Source organism: Oryx dammah, unplaced genomic scaffold (assembly GCF_014754425.2).
Source record: "Oryx dammah isolate SB20612 unplaced genomic scaffold, SCBI_Odam_1.1 HiC_scaffold_7, whole genome shotgun sequence".
In the NCBI taxonomy this organism is placed as follows: Eukaryota; Metazoa; Chordata; class Mammalia; order Artiodactyla; family Bovidae; genus Oryx; species Oryx dammah.
Genome location: NW_024070191.1, coordinates 21,620,964 through 21,640,922, shown reverse-complemented (window position 1 = coordinate 21,640,922; position 19,959 = coordinate 21,620,964). Strand labels below are relative to the sequence as shown.

General features: G+C 35.6%; 1 protein-coding gene across 1 annotated transcript in view; it reads right to left on the bottom strand.

Moving 5' to 3' along the window:
• Positions 1-19,959, bottom strand: part of SGCZ (sarcoglycan zeta) — a 1,114,082-nt gene that overhangs the window by 169,997 nt on the left and 924,126 nt on the right. The window contains exon 3 of the mRNA XM_040243171.1: positions 17,822-17,923. Within this exon, the coding sequence (XP_040099105.1) occupies positions 17,822-17,923 (102 nt within the window). The remainder of the gene's footprint in view (positions 1-17,821; positions 17,924-19,959) is intronic.

The window sequence follows — 19,959 nt, the reverse complement described above, 5'->3', positions numbered from 1 at the left end:
AATGAGTCAACTCTTCGCATGAGGTGGCCAAAATACTGGAGTTTCAGCTTTAGCATCATTCCTTCCAAAGCAGAGTGAAGCAAGCCAAAAAGAAAAACACCAATACAGCATACTAACGCATATATATGGAATTTAGAAAGATGGTAACGATAACCCTGTATGCGAGACAGCAAAAGAGACACAGATGTATAGAACAGTCTTTTGGACTCTGTGGGAGAGGGAGAGGGTGGGATGATTTGGGAGAATGGCATTGAAACATGTATAATATCATATATGAAATGAATAGCCAGTCTAGGTTCAATGCATGATACTGGATGCCTGGAGCTGGTGCACTGAGATGACCCAGAGGGATGGTATGAGGAGGGAGGAGGGAGGGGGGTTCAGGGGATGGGGAGCACGTGTATACCTGTGGTGGATTCCTGTTGATGTATGGCAAAACCAATACAATACTGTAAAGTAATTAACCTCCAATTAAAATAAATAAATTTATATTAAAAATATTAAAGCAAAACAGTAAGTTAGATGTGATAACATCATAGAATTACATAAAATTCTTAATCAAAACTAATAGTTTCTATGCTTCCCCATAGCAACTCTACCTGTCCATCCATCACATGAGTATTAAAATAATATACAAGGTTAGATGTTTGATTGACTAGCTAATTTAACCATATTCCAAATAAAATATAAAACATTTTAACTATTAAGATCAAATTTTCTACAAAAGTCTTTTACTATATTAGATGATCTCTCAAGTTCTCTCTTTGATAATCTCTTTTATCCATCATGGTCAGGAATATTTTGATTCTAAATTCCTGATTTACTTTGTGGTGGTCAAAAGAAGTCAGTATGGCAGAAGTGTGGTAAGTTGAGTGAAATGCAACATAGGATGTTTATTGCAAATCATAGACAGATGAAGAGAACAAGAATGGTGTGGTTACATCAGTGCTGACGTCTTCAAAAAAGCAGTAAGTGAAGGCATTTAGATAAATTATGTTAAATTAATCATTTCCTACTTCAGGATACAATAAAAATATGGTAATTTACACTGTAAGATCAAAATGAAACTTAGAATAGAAGAAAGGGAACCAAGCAGGTATTTAATCACTTTTTAAATCTTCCACAAGTACAGAGGATAAAAGATGAAAAGATGACACAGGTTTATAGTAGCATGTTTTAATAATTCACATCCCAAATACTCTTTAGAAAGAAAGGAAATGGCAGATAGTTACTAATTACACGTAAAATAAATTGAACAGGAATATTTTCACTACTTTGCATTTAATGAAATAAGTAAAAGATAAGAGAGAAAATTTATGAATTGAACAAATATTTTATCAGGGCAATAAAATCACAGTGCTAAAATAACTTTAAGTTTACTACTTACAACTAGAATATAAGTAGGAATGAGATAGTGACTATGGGACTCAAAAATATGGCATTTAATCAGCAATTCTTATTGTCTCTTTCCTTATTTTCTATTCATTCAAATTTTATTTTATTTTCAAAAGATAGGAATATTCTATTTATTATTATTATTTTTTTAATTTTTAGTGGAGTTGATTTGTTTTATAATGTTGTGTTAGTTTCAGGTGTAAAACAAAGTAAATTAGCTGTATATTGGCTATGTATATACATATATCCACTCTTTTTTATTTTTTTAGATTCTTTTTCTCATATAGGCCACTACAGAGTACTCACTAGAGCTCCCTGTGCTTTATGGTAGGTCCTTATTATTTATCTATTTTATGTAGCAGTGCGTATCTGTCAACCTGTCTCCCTGTGTATCCCTCCCATTCCCTGGTAACCATAAGTTTGTTTTTTACATTTTTGACTCTTCTGCTGTTTTGCAAATAAGTTCATTGGTACTCTTTTTTTTCCCAGATTCCATGTATAAGTGATATCATACAGGATTTGTCTTTTTCTGTCTGACTTACTCAGTATGGACCTTCTAGGTACATCTATACTGCTGCTAATGGCATTGTTTGGTTCTTTTTTAGGGCTGAGTTTAAAAAAAAATCCCTTTGTATATATGTAGATCTTCTTTATCCATCCCTCTACACATGGACATTTAGGTTGTTTGCATGTCCTGGCTATTCTATCAAATTTTAAGATGAATATTTTTGTAACCTGGTTAACGACTAGAAGTCTAACAGGTAGTGGTAAAGAAATGACTTGCCAACGCAGGAGACGTAAGAGATATGGGTTCAGTTCCTGGGTTGGGAAGATCCTCTGGAGGAGGAAATGGCAATCCACTCCAGTATTCTTGCCTGGAGAATCCCATGGACAGAGGACCCTGGTGGGCTACAGTCTATGGGGTTGCAAAGAGTTGGACACGACTGAAGTGGCTTAGCAGCCAGCAGCAACAACAACGACCAAAAATGTGCAATTCAGTATCAGAATGGTGTCACTGTCAAAAAACCTGTCCAACAGAAAACAGCAAATTTTAAAAGCTCAGTTTATTTGTATATCTTAAAATCTATGAAAAAATCTGAATTTTTTTTCCATCCCATCCTTTTTTTACAGAATCCGAAAAACATCTCTAGTCCTTCCTACATTTTCATTTTCTCTCTCTTTTTCTTATCCTTTCCTAAACTGCAGAGGTTGACCTAAACTTTATTTAGAGAAAAAAAATACTCTTTTCACTTTAGGTTTGTAACTAAGGATAAAAGACAAAATCACAAGATTCTCTTTGACAATGAGGAACAGTGTTAGAACCCTGAACTGAATTAAAATTGTTATCCTATGGCATTTGCATGTTGTAATAATTTAAAAACACGAAGGTGACTAAGTTTGAATTGTCTCCTGTTCTTATGTTTAACTCCATTATCTGATGGAAATACTCTTAACAAAATGATGGGCATTTTTCCATCCACTTTTTTTCTTATAGAAAACTATTCTCATAGAAGAAATAATTTTTTGGTGGTTACTTTTGAGAGGGTGGGAAAGAGAAAAGGAGGAAGGACAGGAGATCAGGAAAGACTCAGCGATATAATAAAATAAATCTAAATAATAGGATGTCTAACAAAATTTCATTTAGGTTTCCCTGGTGGTTCAGTGGTAAACAATCTGCCTGTCAATGTAGGAGACACAGGTTGGATCCTTGGATCTGGAAGAGCCCCTGGAGAAGGAAATGGCAATCCACTCCAGCATTCCTGTCTGGGAAATGCAATGGATAGACAAGCCTGGTGTGCTACAGTCTATGGAGTTATAAAAGAGTTGGACATGAGTTAGTGACCAAACAACAACCAGTATTTCATTTAAAATGATTTGCATACCACAATGTATACACTCAGTCTCCTTAAGACTTTAGCGAAATCTTTATGGAAGAAAAAAATGATATGTGAATATATGTGCAAGTTATAGACAGTTAAGAAAGTGGGAAAATCTAGGAAATGACTGAGATCCATATATGGGTAGAGGTCACAGCAAAGGAAAAGAACTGTCATATAACATGAAAGTGAAAGTTGCTCCATCGTGTCCAGCTCTTTGTGACGCCATGGACTACACAGTCCATGAAATTCTCCAGACCAGAATACTGGAGTGGGTAGCCTTTCCCTTCTCCAGGGGATGTTCCTGACCCAGGAATCGAATCGGGGTCTCCTGCATTGCAGGTGGATTCTTTACCAACTGAGCTGTGAGGGAAGCTGAAATAAACGGTGACAGAAACTGGAAACCAGAGGACCTAAGTTCCCTGGAAATCAACAAAAATTTTATGACTATAATTGGATTATCCATAGGGTGTGGAACACTGTTGAAGACTAAACTGAAAAACTGTTGGAACTAATCAACCAATTCAAAAAAGTTGCAGGATATAAATTTCTTAAGTTTCTAAATAGCAAGGTGACCAAAGGCAACATATGGATTCATTGTAATGAAAATGTTGCTTAGCAAAGATTAAATCAGTGAAATCAAAATTACACTGAATGTAATTTTTCTTTCTTTGCTTAATCCCTGGGAATTTCAGGATCTTGATATATCTTTGTAGTTTGTGACAAAGATTATATATTTTGTCACAGATATGCTAATTTAAAGCAAGTTCTGATTTATAGGAGACTGCTTATTACTTCAAAAAAGAGATTTCAAATGTTATGGAGATGGAAAATTAATGAGAAGAGATTATACCATAAGTCATTCAATTTTTCTTATTAATGTAAATCAAAGAAAAAATCAGAGAAGTGTGGTAGAAGCATGTGAAAATGCAAAATCATGACAACAATAAATTATAAGTTTTTACAGTAAAGAGGAAACTTACTACATAAAATATAGACAGCAAAGTAGTTATAGTATTTGTGACTGGATTTTATTTTGATAGCTCTACAGAGATTTCTCTCTAATAAGAAAAGTGCAGGATGAGACTTAACATGATATTAGTCAAAACCAGGGTTGTTCGTGCTATGAGGCAAGAGTACCGAGGTTTTACTGATTCCTATCACAAATCAGCAGACTCTATGCCTGTTTGTTTTATATTGCTTTTTTTTTGACAATATTTTATTTGATGGAACAATCTCATATCACAAATCATTTATAAACCATCAATCCAGTAATAACAATATCTAATTTGCAATAATTAAGAGTAATGAAGTTCGGTAGTGATATTGAGTATTTCTTTTTATTTACTTATTATTACTTTTAGGCTCTGCTGGGTCTCTGTTGCTTCATGGGCTTTTTTCTAGTTGTGGCATGTGGGGGCTACTTTCTAGCTGCTGTGTGCAGGCTTCTCCTTGTGACTCCATGGACCGCAGCCTGCCAGGCTCAGTTGCTGGTAATGAATCTGTCTGCCAGTGCAGGAGACTTGGGTTTAGTGCCTGGGTTGGGAAGACCCCCTGGGGGAGGAAACAGCAACCCACTCCAGTATTCTTGCCGGAAGAATCCCAGGGACAGAGGAGCCTCGCAGGCTACAGTAAATGGGTTCTCAAAGACTCAACACGACTGAGCGCCCTGAGCTCACACAGGACAGTGGTAAGCGAAGTTGGAAAAATGGGAAATAGTAGCTACAGGGTCATTCTTGGGCTGATGAAATTTAGGAACAAGGACATTTGAAACCGGAGAGTCTGGAAACAGATCTCCATGCATCTGTACCCCATGTGTAGTTCTGGAACACCCACAGGGGTATGCCTGCCTGCATCTGAGACTGTTGCCTTATAGAATTCCTCAACCAAATTGTTCTACTCAATGTTTCCTGAAAAACCTTTGTCTTCTATAAACTATTTCCTTGCTTCTAAAAGTATCTAATTTGGAATCCAAATTTCAACCATTCTTCAGAGTCCAGCTCTCCTGCTTTCTTATAGAAGCATGCTAGCTTGATACATGGATAGTGATTTAGTGTGGAGGACCCAATTTAAAGTAAAAATATCATCACTAAGATTGTTCCCATACATAGTTCCTAGGCCTGACCTCTAACGACAAGGAACTACAAAATAAAAAATATTGTGCTTCCCTTTTTTCAAGGTTTGCTATCTCATTACCCCACATCTTTTCTGGGGGAAGAAGTAAGCGTAGGGCAAGTGCTCCTCTATGTGTGTACGTTCTGGTGGAGAGCAAGACTGGACACAGTAGGTAATTGGTTTGTTTGTTTATAAAAACAACTGAATTTGAAGTAATGAAAGAATCTTCATGTCCTTGGAAGGCTTCTGCAGTGTGTGAGAAAAAACACCAGTGAGAAGACAATAACATGATTTTGGAAATATATGGTAATCAGTACTCCTTTTAGAGCCTTTCCACACTTTTTTTTTTTTTTTAATCCATGAAATACTGCATTTCTAGAACCAAGGTCATCTACACTTACATATTTAACAACATCAAACTGTGTCCTAGCTTAATGAGGATTTCCTACTGTGGCATTTTTTGTCTTATTTTTAAACAAGGTTCATTGTGTTCAAATTATCCATGTGCTTTCTTCTGTGGGTCTAGATCAGCACGCCAAACACAGAAATAGCAATATAGATTTCCTGAATAATATGTAAAAACTTATTTTGAGGAATATTATGAATTGTTTTTAAAAATATTTTATCTTGGTAATGAAATATAATTTTTTTCTTATTTGGACAATAGGACACATTTTAGTTTAACGTATCTTCTGATAGCTCAAATGTTTTAATTTTCCTTTCAAAGAAACATTTTCAGTGGTCAAATCAGACTATCTATAGAGCTACCTAATAAATAGTCTTTCTTTAAATATGGAATATTTTTTACATTTACGAATTGTTTAAAAGCAATGAATCAGAATGGAGAATTTACTTTTGAGTCATAGTATTAAGATTTTTCTTTGGACAATTTGAGACAGCTAAATTGGCATTTGCAAATGAAGACAGTATCTCCTCCTATTTAGCAGTATGAATTAAATAAGTTAATATGTACAAATATGTTTTGTGAACTGCAAAGTTTAATGCTTAGGATTATTAAACCCTATTCAGTAGTGAGACTGGCAGTTTCAGTGTTTTTATCAGTTGACCAATGGTTGAGGGACATGTGAACTATGGATGGAGGTTCGTGACATTGTACAGGAGACAGGAATCAAGACCATCCCCAAGAAAAAGAAATGTAAAAAAGTAAAATGGCTGTCTGAGGAGGCCTTACAAATAGCTGTGAAAAGAAGGGAAGTGAAAAGCAAAGGAGAAAAGGAAAGATACACCCATTTGAATACATAGATCCAAAGAATACCAAGGAGAGATACAAAAGCCTTCCTCAGTGATCAATGCAAAGAAATAGAAGAAAACAATAGAATGCGAAAGACTAGAGATCTCTTCAAGAAAATTAGTGATACCAAGGGAACATAGCATGCAAAGATGGGCTCAATAAAGGACAAAAATGGTAGGGACCTAAGAGAAGCAGAAGATATTAAGAAGAGGTGGCAAGGATACACAGAAGAACTATACAAAAAAGATCTTCACAACCAAGATAATCACGATGTGTGATCACTCACCTAAAGCCAGACATCCTGGAATGTGAAGTCAAGTGGGCCTTAGGAAGCATCACTATGAACAAAGCTAGTGGAGGTGATGGAATTCCAGTTGAGCTCTTTCAAATCCTGAAAGATAGTGCTGTGAAAGTGCTGCACTCAATAGACCAGCAAATTTGGAAAACTGAGCAGTGGCCACAGGACAGGAATAGGTCAGTTTTCATTCCAATCCCAAAGAAAGGAAATGCCAAAGAATGTTCAAAGTACCGCACAATTTCACTCATCTCACATGCTAGTAAAGTACTGCTCAAAATTCTCCAAGCCAGGCTTCAGCAATATGTGAACTGTGAACTTCGAGATGTTCAAGCTGGCTTTAGAAAAGGCAGAGGAACCAGAGATCAAATTGCCAACATCCGCTGGATCACAGAAAAAGCAAGAGAGTTCCAGAAAAACATCTACTTCTGCTTTATTGACTATGCCAAAGCCTTTGACTGTGTGGATCACAATAAACTGTGGAAAAGTCTTCAAGAGATGGGAATACCAGACCACCTGACCTGCCTCTTGAGAAACCTGTATGCATCAGGAAGCAACAGTTAGAACTGGACATGGAACAACAGATTGGTTCCAAATAGGAAAAGGACTACATCAAGGCTGTATATTGTCACCCTGATTATTTAACTTCTATGCAGAGTACATCATGAGAAATGCTATGCTGGAAGAAGCACAGGCTGGAATCAAGATTGCCGGGAGAAATATCAATAACCTCAGATATACAGATGACACCACCATTATGGCAGAAAGTGAAGAGGAACTAAAAAGTCTCTTGATGAAAGTGAAAGAGGAGAGTGAAAAAGTTTCTGAAAGCTCAACATTCAGAAAACTAAGATCATGGCATCTGGTCCCATCACTTCATGGGAAATAGATGGAGAAACAGTGGAAACAGTGTCAGACTTTATTTTTCTGGGCTCCAAAATCAATGCAGATGGTGATTGCAGCCATGAATTTAAAAGGTGCTTGCTCGTTTGAAGCAAAGTTATGACCAACATAGACAGCATATTAAAAAGCAGAGATATTACTTTGTCAACAAAGTCCATCTAGTCAAGGCCATGGTTTTTCCAGTGGTCATGTATGGATGTGAGAGTTGGACTATCAAGAAAGCTGAGCACAGAAGAATTGATGCTTTTGAACTGTGGTGTTGGAGAAGACTCTTGAGAGTTCCTTGAACTGCAAGGAGATCCAACCAGTCCATCCTAAAGGAAATCAGTCTTGAATATTCATTGGAAGGACTGATGTTGAAGCTGAAACTCCAATACTTTGGCTACCTGATGTGAAGAGCTGACTCATTTGAAAAGACCCTGATGCTGGGAAACATTGAGGGCAGGAGGAGAAGGGGATGACAGAGGATGAGATGGTGGATGGCATCACCGACTCAATGGCCATGGGTTTGGGTGGACTCTGGGAGTTGGTGATGGACAGGGAGGCCTGGCGTGCTTCCTTTCATGGGGTCGCAAAGAGTTGGATATGACTGAGCAACTGACTGAACTGAACTGAACTGAACTGAGGGACATATATGAACCACTTAAAATGTATATATTTATTTTTATCCTTATATTCAGATATTTTCCTCAGGTTTTTTTGGATTTTACAAAGATGTCTGAATTTACAAATATTAAAAAGCACTTAGTTGCAGAAATGTATTACCTTTTCTGTATTCACTACTAGTCTTCCTTAACTAGCATGTAATGTAATCTTGATAAAGAGGCTCTGATGAATCATTTGTAGATATTTGGTAAATATAACAGAAAAGGTTTAAGTTTATCAAAAGTGAGGAAAGTAAATTGGTACAACCACTGTGGAGAATAGTTTGGAGATTCTTTAAAAAACTAAAAACAGAGCTACCATATGATCCAGGAATCCTACTCCTGGGCATATATCTGGAGGAAACCATAATTTGAAAGGATATATACATCCTAATGTCCATTGCAGCACTATTAAAAATAGCCAGGACATGGAAGCAAACTAAATGGTCATCAACAGAGGAATGGATAAAGAAGATGTTGTACACACACACACACACACACACACACACACACGCACGCACACACACACATAATGGAATATTACTTAGTCATAAAAAGAATGAAAGAGTGTCATTTGGAGCAACATGGATGCACTTAGAGGTTTCATACTGAATGGAGTAAGTCAGACAGAGAAAGCCAGATATCACATGATATTGCTTATATGTGGAATTTTAAAAAAACGGTACTGAGGAATCTATTTACAAAACAGAAACTGAGTCACAGACATAAAAAACAAGCTTAAGGGTACCGAGGAGGGAACGGGGAGAGGGATAATCTGGGAGACAGGGACTGACATATACACACTATTATATATAAAATAGATAACTAAGGAGAACCTACTGTACAGCACAGGAAACTCTATTCATACCCTGTAATGACCTGTATGGGATTAAAATCTAAAAAAAGAGTGGATATATGTATATGCATAACTCACTCACTTTGCTGTTCACTTGAAACTAACACAACTTTGTAAATCAACTCTACTTCAATTGAAAAAAAAAAAAACTGAGGAACTTAAAGTCCTATTACTTCTAGTGTTGTCAGACTATAAATATTTACAGCAATTATTTATTTAGAATAGCAGGTCTACAATTTACAGAATCACCTGTAGAAGAAACTTTTACAAAAACTAGGTGGCTAGAACAAGAAGCAGTGACTTTGAGATGTGAATTCTGGCTCACTTTTGAGTCCTCAGATCTTGAACATCTCATTTAAATTCTCTAAGTCTTGAGGTAAAGTATCTGCAAAATGGGAATAAAGTTATCTGCTCTGCTCACTTCACAAGGTTGTTGCTTTGACATTTAGATATCTTTACATGGAATTCACTGAATATATTAATTAAGAGAAATAATATTACATTGATAAATATTTTAAAATATGAGGGAAAATATTGATTTCTGAACAAGCTAATAACAGGATGGATTTTCAGACTTCCTGTTAATTGACCCATCAGAAACAGTTCTACATTCTATCAACCTCTTTCCTTTCAGGATACCATACTCTTGGTTTTCTTCCTACTTCACCAGTCTCCCCTTCTTAGTCTGTGGTTGGTTCTTACACTTCTTTCTAAACTCTTCAATACTGGGGTAAAGGATTATAGTGAACATAGACAGAATATCCAATATTCTATCCACACTCACAGATACTTTTGTTTGATCTCATATATTTAAATTAGATAATAATAGCAATGGATATTAATGTTGATATTAAAATGTCTCTAATTTGAGTCTTTATTCCTCAACATGAAATATACACAGATATCTTGCTAACTTGAATTGCCTGCTCTTTTAGTAGGCAAAATTAATAGCTCCAAAATTGTGCTCAAAATCTACACCCACTCCCTGCTTTGCCCCAAACTGGCTAATAGTGACTACTCAGAAGAAAAAACCTTGATATTATACTAGGATCTCTCTTATTCTTATATCCCATTTGCAATGCATTAGGAAATCCTTGGAGAAGGAAATGGCAACCCATTCCAGTACTCTTGCCTGGAGAATCCCATGGATGGAGGAGCCTGGTAGGCTACCTACAGTTCATGGGGTCATGAAGAGTCGGACACAACTGAGTGACTTCACTTTCACTTTTCACTCTCATGCACTGGAGAAGGAAATGGCAACCCACTCCAGTGTTCTTGCCTGGAGGAGAATCCCAGGGACAGAGGAGCCTGGTGGGCTGCAGTCCATGGGGTCGCGAAGAGTCGGACACAACTGAGTGACTTCACTTTCACTTTTCACTTTCATGCATTGGAGAAGGAAATGGCAACCCACTCCAGTGTTCTTGCCTGGAAAATCCCAGGGACAGGGGAGACTGGTGGGCTGCCGTCTATGGGGTCACACAGAGTCGGACACGACTGAAGTGATTTAGCAGTAGCAGTAACAGCAAATCCTTAAATTGTTACTTCTAAATATACTGTTTTTACTCATTATACTCATCACATGCTGCTGCTGCTAAGTCGCTTCAGTCGTGTCCGACTCTGTGCGATCCCATAGACGGCAGCCCACCAGGCTCTGCTGTCCCTGGGATTCTCCAGGCAAGAACACTGGAGTGGGGTGCCATTGCCTTCTCCAATACTCATCACATAGTAAGAATTAAATAAGTTAAAATATTTAAAGCATTTAGTATAGTATTTGGCTTTCATTAAAAATAATAAGTAATACTATTCCTCATGTTAGATTCTGTGGTAAAGGCTTTACCTCTTATCTCTCCTAACAATAACCACAATACTCTATCTAGTCTCTAAAAATATTAGGGGCTATGATAAACTTTATTTTGCAGATGACTAAAGAAAGACCCAAAGAGGTTAAATAAGGTAACTAGTCTCAACTACTAAGTAACAGAGACAGGATTTGAAGCCAGGAACTGGACTTCAGAAATCTACTCTATGCTGAATGTTAACTTGTATTAAAATCCATTATCTGTCTGAACAGCCACAAAAATGATTTGAAATATAATATAAATGAAAAAAAAAATCAAGAAAATGGCCAACTGACATTCACAACACCAAAAGGCACAGCTTTTCTCCACAAGCACAAAGGCAAAGGGAAGAAGTAATGGAAAATTCATCCCCATATGCAACATGAACCATAAAGTGATTGATAACAAACTTGTAATGCTTATATGAAAAAGAATGTTAAAGAATGTTTCTGAGCAACACAAAGTAAGTTCTCAAAAAAAAAAAAAAAATTCAGGAGAGAAGCCATATTCTTAGACAGAAAAATCTCAGAACTATAAAGATGTCAATTTTATCAAATTAAATGTAGCCATAATTAAGTTTACAGCTGAAACTTTTATGAGACTTGACAGCTGATTAATAAATTCTTTTGGAAGAGAAAATGCACACTAGTCAAAAGGTTTTGAAAAAGAGCAATAACACGGAACTTGGTGTAACAGTCCCTTAAAGTTACAGTTTAGTTTTAGTCGAAATATATCGATAGAACATGTAGAGGGACCAGAAGTAAATCTATGCACATTTAGTAATGTAGTATATCAGGAAAGGTGTATTTAATCAGTGATGGGAAAAAATGGAGTATTCAGATTATGGTACTGGGGGCTATTGGTCATGAAGGAAATGAGCATAGGAAGGAAAGAAGGCAGGGAGGGAGAGAGAGAGAAAGAGAAAGGAGAACAGAGAGAGAAAGGAAAAGAGGGAAAAAAAAGAAAGGAAAGAGGGATGGAGGAAGGGTCCTACCTAATAGGATACATCAAAATAGAAAAGTCTCAAAAACTCTCTCACTACCAAACAAATAAAATGATAATTTTTTCTTTTAAAAATAAAATTTTATTGGAACAGCCAATAATTTATTCATACAAATGTATGCTACACACATGAAAAAGTGAAAGCCAAGGAAAGAAAGATTACTTCACAGCAGCATATAGTATGCCTCCCTGACCTATTTTCACCCATATCCCAGAAGAAATGAAGGAATGGTGATATATTCTGAAAATATAAAGAAAAGTTTAACCCAAATCAACTAATTTGGATAGAGGAAAGAAGGTGGTAGAGTAGACAGTACTGGGAAAAACAAACAAACAAACAAACAAACAGACTGTATATGTCATTGGAAGACATCTACAGAGGCAGAAAGGGCCACAAACTCCCATGGAACTAAGATAGTCCAAGTCTGGTTGGTACAGGCATTTACTCACACCTTGGCTGCCCCTTCCCATTAGCAATGTCTCCAGGGAAACAAAGCTGCTAGACAGTAATTCTCTACCTCAAATGTGGGAGAGGCTCATTAGGGATGATGCAAACTAGGGAAGGAAAGTGCTGCCAGTTTTAGTATTGAAAACTTTTGATTTTAATAAAACCAGAGCTCAAAGACAAGAAAATAACCTGTAAAGATTTAAAAGACTATGGACCTAAGGCAAATTCTGACAACACCCTTGTAAATAAAATACATGAATTAGATAGAGCAGAGGCAAAATTAATATGGAGAAAAATAAACTAATGGCATAGAAGAAAGACTCTAGATAATAACTTCCTTCTATCAGAGAAAACATACAATGTTTAAAATAATTAGAGAAATTATGATAGCTGCAGAGGATAAGAAAGATCATAAGAATTATTGCTTTCTCTGAAGACCTCAACAAATGGAACTGAATGATATTGAGTGATGTAATATAGAAAAGGTCCCTGAAATGAAAGAAGTGAAATAGCAAAAATGTATCAGGCATCCAGGCAGAACACGCCTGGCATCAACAGGATAAAAATGCCAGGCTTTCCTGAGACTTTTACTGGCAATATCTGGTGCTAGAATTTTATAGATCAATGAGGTAACAGGAAAAGAAGAGATGAACCATTAGTAATATTCCAGAAAAGAATAAAGACAACAGAAACCTTTCTCGTGAAATATTTCAAGGAACAGCAAACAAACAAACAAAACTAATTAACAATGAAATACAAGCCAGGAAGAATGATTTGAATAGTAAAATCAGTCCTGGGTAATCCATAATAAAAGAAGGACTGGTGGTGAGACTGACAGCCATCTGTGTGTAAAATTAAGACCAAAGTGCCAAAGCAATTAAACAAGCAGAACAGAATGTAAATATTATGAACTCTGACAAAGTTAAGTATATAATTATTAAAAAGAAAAACCTGAAAATGAATAGGGGTGAAGACAAATTGGAGGAAAGCTAATCACCTCAAATAGCACGGCAGGGAGTTAATGAACACTGTCTGAAATTAAAACATGGGGCTAATGCATCCAGCTTCTTAATGGTATTCATCATCTTTTATTCTTAACCATAAAGATAAGTTTAGAGAAAAAGCTTTCTCATGGTGAAAAAATATTTAAGGTCAGCAATTCTTTCCAATTTGTTTCTGTTTATTTCTTCATTTAATTATGTATAATATACTAATTATAAATAGCAGGTACATGTCTCTCAATATATTGATCTTTTCATTTGTGCAAATCTATACATAACTGTCATGATATTCACCAAATATTAACTGTTTTTTTTTTTTCTGAGTGTAAAGATTTTGGGACAATTTGTGTGTGTGTTTTAACTTAAATAAGACACTAGAGTAAAATAATAAGCCCCATCTGCATTAAACATCTGAATGTGAAATAACAGTGATAAGAATGCTAATAACAAAAAGATTATAGAAGCTTAGAGGTATCTATTTGTATGGATTGGTTTTGCAAGGGAGAAAGGAACCTGAGTAGAGATTTTCCAGGGCAGATGAGGAACACAGGGTCAGGAGATTATCATGCTGTGTAAGCATGAGAGAGGTGTGTTGAACTTGCCTGATCCCATGGCTTTGTGTCTGAACTCTAAAGAGAACACAGGAGGTGAAAATCTGATTGCAACCAAGAACCCAGTTAGCATCAGAGCTTCGAAGCCAAATGAAATGACTGGAAGTAAAGGGAAGGTAGAACCTTGCTCATAGATCTGCTAATGCAGGAATCCTGAAAAATGCACATTTGTTTGCTTTGCTGTGGAGTTACTGGAATTGGAATTAACTGGTAGTTGTCCCCGACACAATTATCTGCCTGTCATGCAGGATGCTGGTGTGGGGGGCAGTGGTGAGGTACCAGCTTAACTGAGGATCCTTAAACAGGGGAAAAAAAAAAAAACAACTAAGAGAGGTGTTCAGCTAAAATCAAATGAAGTTATTGTTGCTGTTGTTCAGTCAGTAAGTCGTGTCTAACTCCATGAACTGCAGCACACCAGGCTTCTCTGTCCATCACTATCCCCCCGAGTTTGCTCGAACAGTGAAGTTGGACAATATTTAAAATTGCCCTAGAGAACTCATGATGCAAATTTTTTCCAGTAGGAATTAGTGAAATGTAGATAGTTTAACCGTCTCAGTACTCTAAATTTTTGAAATCTTGAGAAACATTTAAATTACATTAAAAAGCTCGTGATACAAGTCTTAAATTCCCGATCATTTAAATATTTAACCTAATGTTAGACTGCATGCATTAAAGTCCCATTCAGAATATTATATATAAGGTCAAATTCCATATTCTTTGAATATTTTGTACCCAAAGAAAACTATACACTTAACCTCACAAATGTTGAGTACCTACTCTATGAAAATAATGTTAATTTTGAAGATGCATTGAATTCTAAGATATTTTAAACATACAACATGCTTTTCTGTGTGTGCTGATATGATCAACCACTTGAAAAGGTTGTTTTCTTAAAAGCATGAAGAAGAGAGTAAACTTCATTGGGTAACAACAGAACTTCAAACGTCTATAGAATTTTGGTGGTGAGCACAGGGCCTGTGAGCTTGTAGGGTAGAAACAGCCCATGATTTATTAAGTTAGGAGGTTAGGTGCTTATGTCTATGGGCAACTGCACTTTCTGACCAATAGAAATGTACTACCTTTATACAGGATTAAATAACTACATAACTAGAAAATAAATTTCAGAGAGGAATACTGGCTAAATATAAAGAGGGCAATCCACACAGATCAACGTTGCCGGAAAAAAGCTTGCACAAATCAAAACTGTAATACACTTCTATTTTTCTCATGCAATTAAATTTTCATAATTACATTTTGAATTTATTAGATTTTCTTATCTTACCTACAGGAACTTTGACACTTTATCACAAAAACATTTGACTATATGAAAATGTGTAGAAAAATTGAAATGTATGGTGGAATTTAAAAAATGATGTAAAATCTCATCTCTACAAGTATTACTGAGTATTTTGTGTTCTTTTTTAACCTAAGAATTAGGCATTTTGATCAGTTTCTACCAAACTCATATTATTCATAAGAAAATGAAGACTCAGGAACATTGTGGCTGACTTTTTAAAACAGTGCATAAACTTTACGGCAGAGAAAAAAACAACTGCATGCGTTCAGGGTAAGAGAGTCTTAATGTGGAGGCTGCTTATAAAAGATATATTTTTCTCCTTAGTTTAAATATTTATTTTTGTGGCATATGGGTAGAGACATTTTCAAGGAGTAAATGAGTCTCTTTTTTTGTTCTCAAACCAGACCTCCAGTCTGACTGCTAATGGAACATGCTCCCTCCTGCCTAGGCGGTACCACACTTCACAGGTACTGAGAGGTAAAGGATAATGAGAGGAGAAGCACCAGGGCTGGGGATGGGAAAGGGAGCATACAGATTTCAATCAATATGGTGGGTTTTAGAAGTGCTTGTGAACTTTCCCAGGGATAAAGTTTAGAAAGCCCATCCGTCACTACCTCACATTTAAATGCTATAACATTAAATTCCTTCTTATTTCGTCCACAGATGCAGTGAACATACATCACAGGTTCTTAGGAGAATCCTTGTTTACACCTGTTGCTATACTCTCAAAAATGTTCCTACTGAGAAGGTAAATTTTTTGATCCTCCTACTGACAGGGACCTTGAGAATCCTTCTCTACACCGTACTCTAAGGAAGATACTCCAAATTGATCTAAAACGGCTTTGAAAATAAATCTTTTTTTGGGAGGGGGTCATCTCTGGATTTATCAATAGGATATATTTTCAAAGATGTTCCTGCCTATGATGACTCTCACCTTTGTCCTGTGTTAAGTACTATTTTTTATTTTCATGTATGAGTTTGGATTTCTTCAAATATGAAATTATTTAATAGTGCCAAACACAAGAAGGAATCAGAAAATAACTGAGTGGTGATGACTTCCAATCAAAGGAAAGATGCTAATATGTGTTAGCATGCCATTTTTTCAGTTTTCATAAAAATAAAAAAGAACAACACCAAACTTTTAAATCTAATTGGTTTTGCTTGTTTATTCATGTAAGGTCAGGTGTGCATACGGATCTGTTGTGTTATTTATTCTCTGACCAAAATCTAGAAAATAATTTTAATAAAAAATTTCCATTACCCAGAGTAGCAGTCACTATAGTATATATAATACATTAGGAAGCATTGCGGTTCACACATAACAAAATAAAAGTTAAATGTAATATTATTATCCTATTTAGAATTTTTATAGAAAAGAATCCATTGTTCTGTGTTCACTTTGATATTTAAGGGAAAAAATAGCCTTGAAGCAGATAATAAAATTTTGGCTTACTGTGCAACTCATTTGCTAATATATTATATTGATAATATTCAAACGTTATTTTAGCCTAAAATAGACTTTGATATTTATGAAATAAGGTTAATAATATTTCCATATTTTATATAAGAATCTTTCTAATCATTATGTTTTATTAAATTAATTTCCACACATACACACTTGTCCCAGGGGAGTGCCTGTTACATTTGAAAGAGTCTAGTGAGATTTTGATGTACCAAAGATACTACCTTTTGAGAAATAACACACTTAAGCCAAAATAAGCAACATTAAGCTATAATGTTTTGCTTTGTAGCATGCTGCCAGCTGATAAAATACACATAGCACACACACATACATACACATTTGAATGAGTAAATATTCTTACTGATTTTAAATAATGTAGATCCAGAAATAAACTTAATTTCTGTACTAAGACTTTTTGTCACCTCTTTAAAAAAATGCATGTCCATTAAAGCTGAAAGATGTATAATATATCGAGTTAGAATCATTTATTCAAGCCAAGGTTCTTGCAAAAATTACTCAAAATATGTTAAATGCCCCTTTTGGAATGAATATAACTGGATTTTTAATGTCAGAGGGGCATATTTTATAGACTAACAAAAGCAACACTGCAGTTTAATTCAAAAAGGCTCTCTAATTTATCAGTTTGAAACTAACCTTCTCCACGGGTTTTTCAATTGCTTCATTGTTTTGATTTCTTCAAATAAGTCTTAGCATAAAGTAACTAAATGCATACTGAAGAGTTAAGGGGTTTTTGTCTTCCTATTTCAAGCTAAAACATAACCTCTAAATTATCTTTTACAGTAAGCCAAAGCCAGTATCACATACCTTTCGGGAATGAATTTCTTTCACATACAATGGAAGTAGAAACTCAGATATACCTTCAAGTCGGATTCCCTTCTTGGTGACTCTCAGATTTCCCATACCATCCTACAAGCAATGAAATATAGTTCACTTTTAGGTTAACTGGAGAATGAATAACTGGCCATAATTTTCTTAGGCCTAAATTGAGAAAACAGTAAGCTCAAATCCGTGATGATTTAAGGAAAATGAGAGGCTGAATCTACTTAATGAATGATTGCAGCAATTGGCATGCATATAGTGGGCTCTGTGTAAAATGAACAGGAAAAGAGGAGTGTAAAAGACCTGGTAGCTTCTTTCCAGTCTAACAGAGACTAGGACTCATCTGTGAATAACTCCTATACTTTCTTCATGCACTAACACTTTTAATTATTTATTAGGCATAATTACACTTGCTTCCTGATTATTAAAAACAACTTAATGTTTGCAGAGAGATCTAATGATATTTTACATGACAGTTATACACATATTTCTAGTATAAATGCTCACATTTGTACAAGCAATTAATGATCAACTAGTGTAAGTAAGAATGGTGTCTCAGTATTTTAATCATGGGTAACACTTATGTCCTTTTCTTTAGAAAATAATACTTCACGAGTATGATAAAACAGGGCACAAATAATATTTATGAGACAAAAAATAAAAATAGTAAGAACAGAGTACTGATAGGTGTTAAAGAAAAGAGATTTCACATCTGGTTGGAGAGTACACCATTTCTCATGGAGGAGACTGACTATGATAAAGACCTTAAGAATTTGGAGTTTCAACAAGAGATGTCCCTAGAGGGAGGAATGAACTGACCATTCTGGTCACAATCAGGAAATAGCATTCTACCCAACCTGGCTAATGGAATATCATGAGTGAAAACAATTAGGAGTACGTTTTGAGGTCAGAGAAAGGAAAGCCCTGAGCGTAGAGCTAAGGAATCTGTATGTATTTATACAATAGCCTCCAAGAGAAGGAACAGAAAAAGTTCTTGAATAGCTCAATGGCTTGAAATGATCCGAGTTACACTTTAAGGAAAATCTGGTAGAAGTACTATGCAGAGCTATCTGACAGAGTGTCAGAAATAACACACAACTCTGTAATAAGTGAGAGGAGTGTGGTGGAAGAGCAACTTTCAAGACCTGGTGACTAATTTTTTCTTGAGATACTGAAAAGGGGGCCATGTGCGATTGACCCAAGGATTCACAACTATGACTATAGAAGGACAAGTAATGAGTTCTACAATTGGAATAGGGAAATCTGTAAGTTCAATGGCAAAAATAAGTTCAGCTTTGAACTTTCTAACTATACTTCCAGAAGTATCACAAAAAATTCAGAATTTTATTCATCAACCAACACATCTGTAGAAAGCAGGCTGGGAAGCAACAGTTGCTCTGGTCTTGCTTGATTTTATCATGATGGAAGAACAAGTTCTATGTGGGAAAAAAAATGTATATAAAAACAAAGGAGAAACTCTTAGATAATGAGCAGGCCTGTAGGTTGGAAAGACATATTCTTTACATTCTGGGAGGCTGGGATTAGTAGAAGAGGAAAGGCAAGAGATTCAGATAGTCCTAGCCTCTACCCTCTGCTCTGACCTCAAAAGAAAGCCAGTGAAATAGTAGAACAATGGATAGAATTTTGAACAAGAACTGAAGGCCCTTTTTCTTTAACTCAGACAAAGAAAAACACTAAGAAGAGAAATGGAAGTATTCTGAGGTGGAGAGATGTCAGTCTTCTCACGGAAGGAAAAAATAATTGATTCTGGTTGAATTGAACTTTGGATCAAACAGAGGAATTCACTTCTTGAGCTTGAACTTTTTATCAGCTTGAACTTCAAGCTGACACTGAAAATGCCTAATAGGGAAATGAACTAATTTTTTTTAACATGAAAATTTCAGTCATCACTGAAGACAAATTCTGATGAGAAAACAGGCATACTTTTTTTACTCTGAGACAGAACTAATTTATATCAGTTTTATAACATCCTCTTTCCCTTTTGAAACTGAAGTGTCTGACATAGATATTAATTACAGGTCATTCATTCAATGACTCTTAAGAGTTTTGCAATAGTATGCAACAGAAACATGCAGAATTAACAGTGATAGTTTCAAAATTGA